Below are 17,978 nucleotides of genomic sequence, written 5' to 3'. Positions count from 1 at the left end.
ATGACTTCTTAGGTAATTTTGTAAATGAGAAAACTGAGGAACAGGAATTTCAGATTAACTTGACCAAGCTCACCGGCTAAAAATGCTGAGCTGGGATTAGTACTCTGGCAGTCCAGCTCCAGAGTTCACTCTTAAACAGTACGTTATACTCCCAGTTAAAAAAAATTTTAAGCTAGAAAGGTCCTAAGATACTCTCATATTATTTCACTGTATCTTAATGAAGCTGATCTCACTTTAGGTATTTTCATTTATATCTGATTATTCCTGTATAAAGTAAAATGTTTAAAATTTTATTAATATGTAGTAAATACATAGAAATATATAGTAAGAATACTGTAAATGACGTTACTTTGTAAATGCCTGATTGATATCAAACAGTCATTTTCTTTCTCAAAATATAATGATGAACATAGTTCTACCATGTCAAAACATTATTTTATGACCACATCATCTTTGACTAAAAAAAGTTTACCTAATAAAAACAAGGAGAGGAGGTAGGTTTTTAAATTATGTTCAATGTGTGGCATGGTGTAATGAGCACAGCATTTAAAATATGAATAAAGATTCTGGCTCAAGTCTCACATCTGCCACGTAACCAGCTCTGTAACCACAAGCAGATCATTTTAAATTATAAGAGCTTTAGTTTCCTTGCCTATAAACTGAAGATTATATCACCTACCTCAAAGGCTTGTTGTGGGGAAAAAAAGGAGATAATATATCTAAACGTACATCATCATTCACAAAAATTTCAAAACTTTTTTGAATCTATTTATATTTATGGGCACATTAACTCTCGGAAAATGAGTATTATACATTTATTGTCTTTTGGATGGAAAACCATGTTCTCTTATTTATCTGAGCTTATCCTATAAATTCTGTGATGTGGTAGACAAGTCTATGCTTGCTTATCTACTTATTTTGATGTCCTATTATTTTTATAATTCCACTTGTATTGACAAAAGTTCATGAGCAACTAGTATGTGTCAAAACTGTTTTAGAAATAGGAATACAGAGATAAAAACCCTGTGCCTGTTGTCCACAAGGGACTCACAATATGGGTAGGAAGAAATAAAAGTTAATAATTTAATATAGCAGAATCAATTTTGTTCTAGTGGTGAATATGGTTCTTTAGGAAGACAGAGAGAATTCTTGGCTCTGTCAGAATCAGTTAAGTGATAACATGATCTGAACCTTGAAGAGAAAGTTTTTGCCACCAAAAGAATAAAGAGAGGGAGACAAAAGGAAAATCTTTTATTAATTGAGATCAATGTTGAAAAGGTAAAGCTGAAAGTCTAACAACAAAATCGGAAACCCCAAAAAGAGGCTATGCATTTATTTGGTGCTCCTTTCCTGAGACAAAATTCAATCAAACGAAGTTGCCTGGGAGAAGTACTGCAATTGTGGTTTGAATACTGAACTTCCATTTTGTGGTAGAAAGGGTAAACATTCAGCCCTGGACTGGCACAGAAGAATAAGACACAGAAATTTATTTTATAAAGATGGATTCATGTGTTTCAAATTTTCTTTTAATTTTTTTCTTTTATGTGCATTCATTTAGTACTCATGTACCTTACAAACTTTTTTAACTTTTGTTTTGCTTTTACCTAAACAAAAAATTCTCCAAGACAAAAGCAACACAATATACATTAGACTTCTGCATTTCAAAAGCTAATTGGAATAAATCACAAATTTAAGCCAACTTGCCATCTTCATGCCGGAGGTACTGGTTTCCGCCTCTGTCTCTAGCTAATGACCATGCCTCTCCTTCATCACTCTCACAGAACTCTACCATGCTGTTCTTATCCAGCTGCACCCATGTACCTTCAGAATTCGTTACCTGGTACATAACAAAAAGCACGATTGATTGGCTTTATTCTTTCAGGGCAGTCAGGCTGAAAACCAGTAAATAGCTTAAGTGTTTGAACAGTGTAATCATTCCAATACAATTTTACTGTGAAATAAGTTTCTGAAATTAAGACCACAGCCTGAGGTAAGACAGAAATCAATACAAAGTACTGTAAAATACTGCTTACTTATAACTTTGGTTAAAATAATAATTTTTAAAGCACAAAGATAATCCCTAAATAATTTTAAGCATTACCCAAAAACACATGGCTCATTTTTTTTCTTTCTTTTTTTGCATCAAAACATCCTAACACAGCATACTTGCTATTATTTAGGTTGATAGTACCTATATGGCAACTTGAAAATAACTCTTACACTGAGAAATAGCATGACACACTACATCTTCAAGCTTATCAGCTGAGAGGCAAATGCCACAGTGGCCTAATGAGTAATTTTATTTGCTCAGGACTTCAGCGAGACCTATGAATGGGACCAAAAAAATGAAACCCTTTGTATATGATCACAGCTCCATACCGATTCACATAAAATATTTTAAGTGCTGATAATCCGTGACAGTATAGTACCTTTGTAATAATAAAAAGATATATGCAAATACCAAACATTGATATACACAATACAAATCATTTGTTAATATGCATATTGTTTTCACAAGGATAATTATGAGGATAAAATTATTAAAAAAGAAGGACAAAAAAATTATGTTAGTATTTTTAATACAAGTAAAGATAAAGTACACTAACATTTAAAAAGTTAGGATGGAAATGACAACCTTTGGAAGAAAGAGATGCTTTGGTTGTATTACATTAAAAATGAATATCATTAAGCTACAAGAATCCATACCTCTCCCACTGCTTTGACTTTGTTTCCCAGAACTAACATTCCAATTGGGATACCTCTAAGGTTAGGGCAGCTTCTGATGTTGTGACCTGAAGGTCCCGTCTTCACTACCTTGTACATTCCTGGCCCTCCTCGCAAGAATGGCATATCTTGTTCTTGCATTGTCGCTTCCTGTGGGCAGCAGGAGTTCATGTCTTTGAAAAAGTCATCAGTATTAGTTTTAGGTTCCTGAAAATTTGAATAGGAAAAAAAAATAAAATACAAACTTATCATCACCTTCAAAATCCTCCTACTAATAGCTCCCATAGCAAGTCTACAATACTACCAATTAGGAAAAATACATACGTAAAAATAACCGAAGTATTAGTCAATACCACTATTAAAGAATCTTTCAGTTTTTCACACTAAATTATGTTTAAAATAAAGTTGAAATGAAGAAAATGTAACAGGAGAGCAACTGAATCCCTCGCTTTTGCCCACCACAATTTGAGAAATACAATAGTCTTTTATTTTACTTTTAGCTTTCAATGTAATATATAACAATAGGAGAAATTTTAAAAATGTACTATGCGAATCACAACTGAATAAATTTGAATCTGTATAACTGCATTATTGTACGTTGGTATAAGCAAAAAAGTCTAAATATGCATTTCTTCCCACTTTGTGATAATTATTTATAAATAGATAAAATAGGTATGAAGACTGGAGATTTATCTATAGGTAGAGATAATAATGATGAAAAATATGCATAAAAATATATCTTCATCATAATACTTGATAGTTATGAATGAAATGAGAATGCTTATAAGATTTTAACTGTTCATACTTTCTTAATATCTTATAAATGAAAATGTCTTGCTGCATTGGCTAGGCCATTACTACACAGTGAAATATTAATGCTAGTAACAGAAAAAAAATTATATTGTTAGCAAGGAGAAGAGATTAACATTAAAGATACATTTTTAAGTAAATATAATACATTTACATTTATATTACTGAAAAGAGTCACTTCTAAATTGAGAGAAAAGAACTTGCCCTAAATTTTCTGTTGAATCTAAATGCTGTGATGAAATTATTTCCTATATGAATGCAATAAAGATAAATAATAACCTTTCCATATTTTTTCTTCTTCCCAACTAAATGTAATAAAAGTTCCACACTGGGGGTTCTTCCATAGCCATTATTACTCCTTTAAAACAGATTTAAAACTGGACTTCTAAATGCACTAAGGTGGACTCTATAAATTATATTCAAATAGAGTAGAAGATAACCATAACAGACACTCATCCAAATATTAGGTTAAAATTAATCCTTAATAATGTTATAGATAGAATAAAAATGAAAATAACAATACGCAAGATAAAATTTTACTGAATAGTTCTATCCCTATAGGTAGTCTTATATTAGGAGATATGTAGACATATCCATATGACTAGTGGGATATTAAAAATAAAATTTTTAGGTTAAAAATTATATAACACTCAAGAATTCTGTGTTATCTGTGACTGCTAATTCAATATACAGTTGGTCAAGGAAAATTTTAAAACCACTATTAACCTTCACATAATATTTTGTAAATCTCATTGTTGTGATGAATAATCATTTTTAGCTTATACAAAATGTACTACAGGCAATAATTTTACATTTAAGTAGTTATCTTACTGTATTTACCAACTTCTTTTGTTATATATTGGCAATTTAATGGAAATGAGATTTTTAAGCACTCAAAAATCTTAAGACTAAATTTACAACTGAAAATAAATTTAAAATATGCATTTCATACATGCATGTATATTTGTAAAAATTTATATTTATGCACAACTATATTAATACACAGACAATCAAAAATTGAGAGTAAGACAGATCTAAACTTTAAATAATGCTACTACACTCACAAGGTATTCAATAAACCTGTAAAAATGTCATTGTGAATGAGCAATTTTAGTAAATACATCATGCCATCCACAGGTGGATGAAGCAAGTTTTACTACTATTTACAACTGATCTTTAAAAATTACACGGTGACATAAGAAAACAAGCAAATATACATATACTTAGCAAAAAACCAATTTCATTGGTGTTTAATGACACTCCTAGAACATTTGTTACACAGTAATTCAACTTTTGATCATTCAGGTTAACACTCAGAGATAAATCTCTGCAAAACTAATAAATCCTGGCAAACTACTCACTGAAAGGCAATATATAACAAGTTGTATTAAAGTAGCTAATATTTTATTGAGTAGTTAATAAAACTATATAAATTAATAAATGTAAAATAGTTTATCTACTTTTTTTGCACTAAACAGTGTAAAAAATAAGTGATAGAGACAAAATAACTTGTTCCCTGTCATTCTCAAGTAATCCTAACATACACATTTTATTCAATACGGAAACATGAGACCTGGGCACCAGCATTTGAAACTGGTGAATTTCATATGATTTTTTCTCCCTCCATTCTTACCCCATTGTCTGATGAACATTCAAAAGGGCAATGTGAACAGAGTAGACAGTGGAAAAGACAGAAGAACCACAAGGTTGGGACATGGCCACCTAAATAAGTTAGTTCTGAAAAAACTACACTTGGATGTGATTGTTGGGGAAACTAGTCACATAGCAAATTTGAAGTCACATAAAAGTTTCACTTAAAGAAATAATACATTCTTTGGCAGGAGTACAGGGAAAACTCAACTGTAGCACTTTGTTTAGATCTTTTTTTGGTTAAAAAAATTTTATTAATCTTAAGCAAAGGCTTCAAAGATATAATGTGAAATTTGTTATACATGCTGAAATACCTGACAATAATGTATGATTGTTCCTTACAGTTAACTCACCTGGGGGAAAAAAGCTTTGGAAGTCCATGAAAATACGTCCAAATCCCTGACTCCTTGGCTAGCATTAAAGATATTCTGAGCAACAAAGTTTAAGAAAGAAAAATATCAACAAAGAAAGGAAACAGGATATCATCTGCAGAAGACGCGTTCACAGTAACAACATTTTTCTGTACCGACATGGAAATCTTTTACTAAAAGGAAACTGAAGCCACCTGAGTAAACCACACACCAAAGAAATTTTAATAAATAAAAGTTTTGTCAAAAGCTCTCCATGGATATAGTGTGTCATGCCATTTACTAAAATTAAGAGCCAGACATTTTTATAAAGCTTAAGACAGTCAATGCAAGAGGAAACCTTAAAACTCCTTAAATGAGGATGTATTTGGTTCTAATATAAGCCAGATTTGTTTTATGACAGAAAATAGTCTGCTGTTTCATAATGAAAATGTGAATAACATAGATTGTATAAATAATGCAACTATTATTATGATAATGATGGCATGTTGTACATGTAAATTAATTATCACTTTTTAAAGTTCAAAAATAAAAAAGTAAAAAGTAAACCAAGACAAAAAATGTAAGTCATTTTTCAATATTCCTCTCCCCTCTATAAATGGGAAAAATCATTTGGAAATGTTTCTGAAAGCTATTAGCAAATTTGTTAAGAAGAGCATAAAGAAAGACATACAATCTGAATTTTTTATCAAAAGACAGGCCTACTTTCTCTATCTAAAAGTTTAGAAAGTGCACAGAGCATTTAGAATCTCTACGTTAAAGTCTAAAAATATTTTGTTAAAGAATAATCAATTCACAGCAACATGATCCCAGAAAAATCAACATTTTCACAAAAAGTCTTCATAAAAATTGAAATGATATAGATTTTACATAGATGCATCATGTTATCAATCTGATCTGAAATTAACATCTTTCTAGTGAATAGCAATTGCACAGTTTTACTGCTTATGTCACATTATATTGTGATAAAAGGTTATTCTGGACCAAAAAAGAAGACATTCAAAATGTTAATAAAGATTATCATCATCTGAGACATCAACACAAAAGAAACATCACAATTCCTATCCAAATATACATCATTTGAGGCATTGAGAATTTATTTACTATTGTCTAGTTCTATATTTTCCTCATGTATATATGTGCATGGACAGATGTAGATACACACCCATATACATACATACATGTGAATTCAGAAATATAAGACATATAAAGGCCGGGGAAAAAATGAGTTTCTAATAATATGCTTACAAATAAATGCAAACCAAAACCAATCAGCCTCTCCAATTTTTAAATGGATAGGGGATAGGGTCTTTTATCTTTAGGAAAAATGGAAACATATTGTATAGCATTTTGAAATGCTATTTTTGGGGGGAGAAGATGTCCATACTGGTTCATTTACATATATAAGAATTTGTGGAGTATTTTCTCAGTGGTTTTTTCCTCCCTCATAGAGAATAATGGTGCAGACCTTTTGACATAAAACATATCAAAAAATTTTTTTAGCATTTTTTGGGTTTTAGCATAAATTATTCTAGTACTAAAAGCAACATGAAAAGCAATTATTAAAAGCAATGCAGATGAAGTTAGTGATAAAAAAGCGATGCAGTGACTGACAATATTTAAAGCTTTTACCTCTCTTATTTCAATGTGCAATCTTGATGATACTTTAAATTGATGTAGCTGCTAACCATAGTAATAAATTGCCAATAAAATCAATTTTATATATGTTAATTATAGTGAATTCAAATTTAATATTGTTTTGCTTTTGTTCTGTAGTTGTAGAAAATTCTTAGTCCACACTGGCATACTATAAGATTATTTTCAAAATGCAGTATCCTAATAAGATTTGCAATTATCAAGTATCAAAAATTCACCAACTAGAAAGCTGAGTTTAAAAATTAAATATACCTGAATAGCTTTGTTTTGATAACTCAGGAACTTTTCAGTCCAAATATTTTCATGCATGCATAATATTTTAATTTCTCTAAAGTTTCAATTTCTCACTATTAAAATATATAAATTAGCTCTCATATTATATAATTTTATAAATTAATATGAACATCACTACTTATATAAACAATAATTTAAATCATTTTATTCTCAAATACTATTTTAAAGGCAGAAAAGTTCTGTCATGAAAATGTGACCGTGAAAGCACACTAGACACCTAAACAAATTAACAAGCACCAAATTGCATCTGTAAGTTGACAATTTTTCAGGGCACAGAAGAGATCAAACAAACAAATAATTATCACAGTTAAAATATGTGACCAAACATGCTAAATGTTTATGCAAAAAAAAAGAAAAAAAATTCTTTCATGGTGCTAGATAAGCGTAGTGCTAAGAATTGCCATTTTTAAAGAAAAAAAGATAAAATAACTCAGGAAAGTTAAGCATAGCATATATATAAGTGGCTGCAGTATTATTTCAACTGCCTCTTATTCTCACTCTGTTTATGAAACATAAACACTAAGCTAAAGAATTTAAGGAAGCTGATTATAACCATCTAAGGACCGTACATTTACTAATGCTGTATTAAGTAAAGACTTAATATTAGTAAGATTAAAAAATAGGTTATCTGTACATATATGCACAAACCTACTAAAAAAACAAAACCAAGAAGTTTGTGGTATGTTAAAGCAGTGACTGCCAGATATTATTAGATATCCCAAAAGATGAAGTTGGACATAAAATGCAAAAAAATTTGCTAATTTTACCAATTACCCTGGGTGATGCTGTAAGAGAGAACACCAAATGATGCTTTTCCTTCACCTCTACTCCAAATCTTTAGTGCTCCAAATTTCAGAAAATCAGCATACTTTCTATATGTGAACACCCATCAGCCTAAATAGAAAGTGATTTGTATAAATGCACGGAGATGTTCAGGGACCCAAGTTGCTTCTGCAAGATAACGTGGGCATTATAAAAACATCTTAGAATACTTCTACTGGTGTATCACCTACTTTCCTTGATATAAACTTCCTCTTCCATTCAACTCCCTTCAAATGTTCAAAGATCTCACTTTTGACAAAGTACACAAAAAACTGGGCATGTGAGTTCTAAATCACTAACATCTCCTATCACAGAAGTAAACTTGTTCTCAAAAAAATTAAGCTCTTGATTCTAGGTAGTTGAATGTCTCCCATGTCATATGCACAGTAGGTTTTCTCTCATTTTTTACTTTTATTTTCCCTAATGTATGAAACATTCTACTAACTCACATTTGTAGTATCCAAATCTTCAGAATTTTAATTTAAAATCGACATTCCCCAGGTATGCCTTCTCAGACTGACTTACATCACTTTTAATACATCTCATGGTATTCATCCTCATTCAACCGTTAAGGTTATGAGTATTCATATTTATTTAATTTGGCAGTTCTTGCTAAAATAACATGATTTTTACAGCAATATTTACATTATCCTTTTACAACTATATTTATTTTTATCTCCCCTCCAGATCAGGCATAGTAAATATAAAAGCATGGGCTTTGGAATCACATCAGTTGAGGTTCCAGTACCAGCTCCACTACTTTACTTGTGATTTTGGTTGAGTGGCTATTTTTCTTCATTGGAAAAATGAGAATGACAGTATATTTAACATCACAGGGTCATACTGAGAATTAAATGAGATGAATAAGGTAAGGAGCATGCATGTGTTAAGAATTATTTTAACCAAATGCAAAGAACTAAAACTAAACATCAATAAATGTTAAAAGCTCGCTATAAGCAAAGTGTAATATCTAACACTTTGGAAGAAACAAGTACAACTAAGAAGGGATCTTTAATAAGTCTTTACCTTTAAGAGGCTTAAAAACAGAAATAAGAGGTGCATAAATACAAATAGGCCAAAGGCAAGAAAAATAAACTAAATATTATGGGTAGCTGGAGAAAGAAGTAAGCCTTTTCTACTTCTACAGATTAAGTGCTACCTGAGAAGGGACAGGGAACTTAATTTCACCAAATTAATTTATTAATTAATAAAAAATTAATTAATTTATCTGCTTTCCAACCCTAATCCTCTGCTTCACCCCTATCAACCATTCATTAGTTCCCAAACATGGCATGCCACCATAACTTCAGACATTTGATTCTCTGTCTGGAAATCCCTTCAATTTTTCCTGGCGATTTTTTTTTTTTTTTAAATTTTCTTTCTTTCTTTTTTTTTAAGAATTTATTCAAGTTGTGATTTTTATTTATTTATTTATTTATTTATTTATTTTGTCTTTTTCGTGACCGGCACTCAGCCAGTGAGTGCACTGGCCAGTCCTATATGGGATCCGAACCCACGGCAGGAGCGTCGCTGCGCTCCCAAGCGCTGCACTCTCCTGAGTGCGCCACGGGGCCGGCTCTCTTTCCTGGCGATTTTTCTGTAAGACCTCTTCAAATGTCACCTCCTAAGTGAAGCCATTCCACAATTTATCACAATGAAACCTAATTATTTGAATATGGCATATATCTAAGACATTGTCTAGTGAGTACCTCAAGGAAGAACTGTACTCCATCTTATTTATTTTGTATCTCTCCCCTTTGCCTCTCTACCCACTCACCAGATTAATATTTGGTACATAATAAGGACTCAACAAATGTTTACTGAATAGGCAATTAATAAATTAATGACTATAGACAGCATTACTAGGAAGTACAGAGAAGAAAATCACCAACAGAAATTTTTGAGTCTGGCCAACTAGGAAAACATTAGGAAAAAAAAGGAAACCAAAAGCATTCTAGATAAATGAAACGACAAAACAAAGACTCGAAGATGTAAAATTGAACTGTACTCTAAAAAGGGCAAAAAGTTCTACTAGAAGTTAAACTTCTCACAAAGGATCTTCATTCTTCATCTATTTAGCCCTATTCTTCCCAGTGACAAAAGTTATTTCTGAAAATATGTAGTCATAATATGAATGTCTAAAGCTATTTCATCTTTAAACTAGAGCATTACTAAAGTGCTAAAACTGTTAAAATCATACTTGAACTAAGTTAGGACACCAATACTTCTTAGTAAAGGAATGGCTTTTAATAGAACTATTGCTAGGAAGGCCAATATGTTGCTAAAGTACATATCTCCAATGAAAATGAGAATTCTAAAATATGACTAAGCAAACAAGAGAGTGCAGCAAAATCACTTTAAAGCTTATTCTAAATTAGGTTATTTATGGTAACCTTGCTTTTAAAATAGTTCATCAAATATTCAGTCAGTGTTCAAATTTCCAATCTCTGCACCTACTCCCCTCTACAGTTTGAGTCAAGATAAGGCAAATAAAGACCACATGTTGAGGTGAATGCAAAATTATTTTAACCAGAAAAGGCTGAAGAAGTAGACATAAAGGTTGCTGAGAGTAACTTTTTGGTACTTTTGCATCTTTTTAAGTTTGTGGCATTGGTCCTTGATTATTATTAATTTTAATTCAAATTTCTCAGCTTTCACTTTTTTATTGAGTAGTTTTACAATTATCAGCCATAATTATACTTGATTTAATCACAAATGACTGACATAAGAAGGGAGAATAGATGGAAAGCATTTTTCCAGCAGTAAATGTAGTAAGAGAAGCAAAGAAGAGGTAGCAAAAGACAGTTATTTAGCTGTGTTATTTCCTTGAGGGGACCAGACAGAATTATTATTCTCTCCATGCCCTATCATGTTTAGCCCTACAGAGTAAGGTCCTCATTAAAAACTTACTGTGTCAGAGGCCTGCCCTAGTCTCTACAGACAAAACCTTGGAAAACTAAGCCTGTTCCTGCCTATGCCAGGCCTCTGACTCAGTACGGGTCCTCATCTAACACCCTGTACTGAAGTAACTTCATTTCAGATTTGTTTAGAGCCTTGGGCCAGCTAATCTTCCCACACTGTACCACACCTGCCTGGTCATCTTTTATTACCACCCAAAATACAACCCTATCTATCTGTCCTCTCATTTTTATATCAAAACCAATCTATGCCTCTCCCTGATCCAACATCGAACTATTCCCATTCCTCCTGTGACTTTAAATTGTGTCCAATAGGATCCCTTCCTGCAATGGTAAACAAACTCACTTCTATCTTTAACCTTGAGGGCCACAGTGTTGCCATCATCTGTGTGTCTTAATGCCCATGTGGATGATCTTCCAAATGCCTAGCCTCTTAGTTCCTAGACTTAGGCAATTCCAATGACTTTCATGGCACTTCAGCTACTCTCTAGTGGCAACACAATGGACCATCTCATTCATTCAACTGCTCTATGAAATCAAATTCTTACTTTATCACACAAACTGCCCATATCCTTCCAGCTCTTTACAGGGCACTCACTATATTGTTCTAGGACTTCATTAAGTCTTCCAACTCCCTTAGATCCTCCACTTGTCCTTTCACATTTCTAACGTAGGCCAGATCTCACTGTTGGTAATCTTAATTACTCTTTCTGTCATAGTGGTCCAGAATATTCCAACCAATACTATGAGACTACTTCAAAAAGTTCATGGAAAGATTCATATCACCTTTCAATTCTATTTTTTCATGAACTTTTCAAAGTATAATCTGCTTTCTTGACACCTTTTAATTCTGGACACTTAAGGGTATGGGAGAGGAGAAGGGAGCTCTAGACTGGGTCCATAACTTGGTCTCACTGAGTCTTTAGTGGCCCAGTAAACCTTTACTTGTTTTTACTCAGATCTCTTATTTCTCTCAAACATTATTACAAATCTTCACTGCATTTCTAAACCCTCTAACTTAACTCATTCTTTCCATTCTTAACTGATGGCTTTCCTTTCTTCTATTTTAAGAAAACTGTGGTCTCTCCAACCTCTTCCCTCAAAACCTATCTACTGCCATGCATATTTCCCTTCCTTTATAGAAACCACTCTAAATATACCCGTAATTTAATTGCATTTTCTACTTTTTTCAGTCTTTAGCTTTCTCATCTACATCTTTAATTTCTCCCTTTTTTACTGGTGTCTTTAACTTACAAGGATATCAAGTAACTACTACCCTTAAAATGAAGGGAAAACCTCAACCTTCTTAATGATACCAGACACTCTGAGCTATCCACATAAAAACACAACTCATGTCATTCACTCTTCAACGTAAAGTAAAGCTAGAAAATACCAAAAGCCACTTCATTTTACTTTCTGTCTTCAATATTCTGCATCTAGATTTTTCAAAAAAGTCAGTACAACCTCCTCATTCACATTCCCGTGAAAACCACTGACATGCACTTCTACAGTTCACTCCACTTAGCTTCCTCTCTTACCTTTGTTACTACCCTTCTCTACCTGACCTGAAGGAGACCATCTATTATAAACTGTCTCTTGGACGGGGTTTGAAAACATCAAAAAAATAGAACACCAATGCTCCAAAATGAAATCATGTATTTAGAACTTCAACAGAAAGCACTTCTTGCTCTCCCTTTCTACCTTTGTGCATTCTGCTTTACCTATGTGAATATCTTCTTCTTCCAAACGTATCTCCTCAAATGAGAAACAGAATCAGAAAGTTTTGGAGTAGGGGAGGTAGGAAAGATTATATAATCTATATAATGCTTTATTAGGGACTTAAGAAAATTTTCTTAAAATACACGAAAGTCTAAATTGCTCAAAAAATGCTATACAAATGGTTATTATAGTTGTCTCATTTATAATACACTTTTCACAATCCTGAGGAATATCTGGTTACTATAATAGAAAATTGTTTCAAACTATTTAAGGCCAACTTTTTAGCCACAGATGATAAAGAATTATTTCACTTCCAGAATAGTCTCTTTTTTCTAGAAGGTCAAAATCCTTTTCATTTTTAACTACAGGCACAACTTTGAGGAAAATTTAAGATCTGATTTCTTTATCTAAAATTTAATTATAGATTTATCCTTCTTCAGCTTAACTGCAGAAAAGCAGTAGACCAACACTCTCCAAATTTTCTTGATCACAAATCTATGGTGTGCATGTGTGTGTGTATAAAATCTCCACTGCGCTATCATAAAACATAAACAAAAGAATATAAAAAACAATGAGATCAATAAGTATAAATAGAGGTTCCAATATTTTCTTGCCCAAAGAATCATACTGAATAACCACAGCTTTGGAGAACAGTATTCTGGACAACCAAGGAGAAAAACAATGGTTTGATATAATAACCTAACTTTATACATTGACTTTTAAGAAATTCGACTATTTAAAATACTAAGGTTTTGTTCTTTTAAATAAAATTTTACTAGTGCTATTTATTAGCAGTGTCATAAGGAGCACATACACTTGATGGTGATAAAAAGGGAAAAAAATTATAACTTTTCAGGTTAAATTATAAAAAGTTTGAGTTACTATCATATTTTGTGATATAGCAATCCTTTGAACACTGGCTCTAACTATGCTACTGCATTTATCAAAGATATTCAATGAATTCTCTCAAAGACTAGGATTTAGCTTCAACTAGAATATATACCACCACCACAAGTCTAAAAATTCACCCTAAATTAACATAACAGTATTATAAGCCAAGAAAGAAAAGATTCAAACTTAGACAAAACACACAGAACTAATTACAAAATGCCAACATAATATACATTTATACGTTTTTGAATGTATAATAATTCTGAATTTATAAATTTTATGAATTCATTACTAACAGTAAAATAAATAAGAAAGGGGGAAAAATGCAACAACTCTCATTCTCTACCTCTTTGAATGAAATTCAGTAGACCTAGCTTTAATTTACTACTTCCTGCCTATGATGGATCATAATAAGCATTAAGGGCTTTACCCTTGCCAAACTCCACTTTTATAAGCCCTTAAGAATTCAAGCACTTATAAAGTAAAAGTTAGTTAGTTGTGGGTTACCTCAGAACTGAAAAGCCTTAATTAAAGAAAGCCCTGTAATGAGGATACAATGTACCTATAATGCTTTTTAAAACCACCTTTTACTTACATCAACAGGGACCAGAAGACTCTTGCCAAGATGCTGATTAAAAGAGAGGCACCAGGCTTCAGTATAACCATTCATGTTAGGAACATACTTCTTTATTGTCTCATCATTCAGCCTCAGCCACACACCATCATCATTGTGGATCTACGGGAAATAAGCAACAAAAACAAGCCATTTCCTCCTATGAAGCTAGCAAGGGCTGAAAGACTGCAAAGCAGGCAAATAACGGTGGACATGGAGATTAAACATCTAGTTTTTGCATAAGGTAAATCTGAAAACCAGCAAAGAATGGCAAAGCAATATGATAATTAACATGGTAAGGTTGTAAAAACAATTTCACTTCTGAGTAAAAGCATAAGGAATTCACACTTTAAATAGTTTAAATAGCAAAATCAGATGTTTCCCAAAAGAAAACAAGTCTTCCTTCCCCTAAGTTTAGATTTTAATAATGAGAAGTTACTTGGTTGAATTACTAAAAACACTGCACTGTCCAAAGTTAAAGCAATACAAGTAACACATTTAAAAACACATTTTAAAAGTTCGTGAAAAACTGTACTCAATTTCAATGATTTCTAGTACAGATTCTGAATACTATGTTTACCTGACTTCTTTTCATGTTCAAATAAAATTTCACTTTTTTTTAATTGATAAAGAATAAGTGAAATGTTTGAAACTCAAAGAACACATTCTATAAAACAATTTTCAAAACATTTCCCTAGGGCCAAGCCCGTGGCGCACTCGGTAGAGTGCTGCGCTGGGAGCGCGGCGACGCTCCCGCCGCGGGTTCGGATCCTATATAGGAATGACCAGTGCACTCACTGGCTGAGTGCCGGTAACGAAAAAACGACAAAAAAAACAAAAAAAGACATTTCCCTAACTGCTTATAACATATACTAATAGAAAAATTAGCAATATTATTGTGCAAACAATACAAAAACTTTCTGTGCAAAATTTATTACCAAGAGTTTCTTTATAAATTACCTCATCAATAAAAGTGATAGTTCCATTGACTTTCACTATGCCTATCTGCTCACTCTGAAGAGAAGGGTGGCTCCGGATACGGAGCCCTGCACTATCCTTGGCCACAAATTTTCGAACCTGAGAAAGACAAAGACAGCCAGTGAGACATGAAAAACATGGAACAGAGATCTTGTAAGTAGTAAGAGATAAAATTAAAAGATTTGAAAGTACTATAATTCCGAGAACATTTCCAAAATTATTTGTAGCTGTTTTCCCTCATATTACTTGTATTCCCAAGTAATAGTAGTTTATCAATAACAAAAATAGAACTTTTATAAGTATTAAAATGTGTATTACTAAAAAAACTTAGAAAATTATTTATATATTTATAATTTCCTGTCTAAATTTTGAAGACATATGTTAAAAAGGATAAACGCCATTTTCTTCCTTTAAGAAAAGTCTGATATAAATTCCATTATCAATGTTTCCTTTTTAATAAACAGGTCACCAAAATTCCTGTACTTTCTCTTTAGATTTTGGAAATTAATTTTTCCTTTAACAGCTTACGATATTTTAACCTTGCAAACTTTTCACCTAATTTCAGTAGACTTTTTGTTAATTGTATCACACTTTCAATAACAGAAAGTATACAACATGTATAAATTACTATAGCATTACACAAAGAAGCCAAAAAAAGTTCTATAATTTAGAAATATTAAAATTACCATGAACTATTCTCCAAATTTATTTAGGGATATTTAGAATTCAAATCCTAAAATAAAGTAAAATATTAGATGTTTGATGGCTATTTTGAAGCATCAATGAAAAAAAACTTAAAAACCTTTGAATGAATGATTCAGGGTGTGATTTTTAATCCCTAACCTTATTTGGCTGCGGTTCAGTTTTTGGTTTGATCAGTTGAGTTCCCGGTGGAATCATCCCTTTTGGAGGATCTTTTACTTTTACTTCTAGGCCAGCATCTGTAAGAAAAAGATGAGAAGTACAACATTTTAGAAGAGAGGGAGGATCCTTAAACTCAACCTTATACACGTTGACAGGCTATTTTAAACAACTAAAACAAATATCAGAATTCTGTTCTTTTAAAGACATTGATATTTAACAGGCTAAAAAAGAGCAGTATTTGAAAAAATGGCCCCGTGATTCTGAAGGAGTATCTTAGGGTTTCAAAAAAATGAAGGAGCTCACATTCTTCAACTAGAACTTATAACATGATGCTGAAAAAACTCAAAATAATAAAAAAGGAAACCGTAGTGTGATTAAACATTATCTGACAACATCAGATCAGAACACCACTCGTCATATACCAGTCATCTTCATGACTGATAAGCAGTGACATGGTTATAAAAGCTGAGGTTCTCTGTGCCTCAGTTTTTTCATCTCTAAAATGGGAATGATAATAGCACCTACCTTACTGAACTGTTGTGAAAATTAAATGACTTAAAATATATAAAGTATGCATAGAACAATGTTGGATAAATATTAAGTGCTAATAAATGTTAGCTATTATCATAATCATGATTATCTTAATGAATTATTGTCTGTCCTTGTTTATGGTCAAGCAAATTCCTAGCCTACTGACGGTTTGGGAGCAAGTTGAGTTAGGAAGAAGAGAAGAGAAGTTGAGTAGGGGAGAAAATGAATAATTCTAAGTAAACATTAATCTCTTTCTTCAAGCTTCATTCCAAAAAATGAATATAAGTGGATTTTTCATACCTACTTTGTATCAGTTGCCTTTACCCCACTATCAGATAAAATGATTAAAAAACTCACTCTGCCTACTGAAATTTTACCAGTACATTTGGAGAAAAAAAAAATCTCTTCATAAAGTCATTCTTGACTACCTCTGCTTTCTCTGCTTTTGAATTCCTGCAATAATCTGTACCTCCTATGAGCCACTACTTACATTCTACTTTCTATGATTTTTGTTTGTCTGTTCTATCTTAGCAATCTTCAGTAAACTGTTAACACTTGACAGCAACTGCCTTATCTAGGACAATGTTTTGCTCAGAACCAAAAAATACTTGGTTTTAAAAAACTAAAGGCTTTATGGATATGCTGAAATAAAGAGGGGTGCAGCAAAAACTGTGGATAGAGGTCTCTGGAATGGTATAGATGAATTTGATATATCTGATTCTATACTGTTATATTAGTGTATAAGAATATAAAGTTATATCAGTGTAAAGTACCTCTTTACCTCCACTGCAAAAACAAACTACCTAAAGCAGGGTACTTTGGTGGAATGTTAATAAGTATTACTTCTATCTCTACCCTGTCTCTTTCCTTCCTACACACAAGGGGTCCCATGATAAGGCTTAAACAATATTCTTAGGCAATATTCTTAGGCAATATTCTTAATTTCAGAACTTCTCAGAATCCTTAATATGTTAATACAGATTGTATGAATGTCTCAGGAGAGACTATAATATACTAAGCTTTCTAAACCTATCTTATCATAGAAACCATTTTCCTTGAGGAGCTTTGGGAAGGATAGTGTTATAAGGAATTCACGTTGACAAAAACTTACCAGAGTTTTCTCATTCTGTTGATATCCTA

General features: G+C 32.1%; 1 protein-coding gene across 1 annotated transcript in view; it reads right to left on the bottom strand.

Annotated features, from left to right (window-relative positions):
* Positions 1-17,978, bottom strand: part of MYCBP2 (MYC binding protein 2) — a 254,502-nt gene that overhangs the window by 64,416 nt on the left and 172,108 nt on the right. Inside the window, exons 50-54 of the mRNA XM_063102315.1 lie at positions 16,287-16,384; positions 15,426-15,542; positions 14,448-14,588; positions 2,707-2,931; positions 1,705-1,837 (exon numbers count right to left, since the gene is read on the bottom strand). Coding sequence (XP_062958385.1) covers positions 1,705-1,837; positions 2,707-2,931; positions 14,448-14,588; positions 15,426-15,542; positions 16,287-16,384 — 714 coding nt within the window. The remainder of the gene's footprint in view (positions 1-1,704; positions 1,838-2,706; positions 2,932-14,447; positions 14,589-15,425; positions 15,543-16,286; positions 16,385-17,978) is intronic.

Source organism: Cynocephalus volans, chromosome 7 (assembly GCF_027409185.1).
Source record: "Cynocephalus volans isolate mCynVol1 chromosome 7, mCynVol1.pri, whole genome shotgun sequence".
Lineage (NCBI taxonomy): Eukaryota > Metazoa > Chordata > Mammalia > Dermoptera > Cynocephalidae > Cynocephalus > Cynocephalus volans.
Note: the sequence above shows the minus strand (reverse complement) of the source record. Positions and strands in the feature narration are given on the sequence as shown.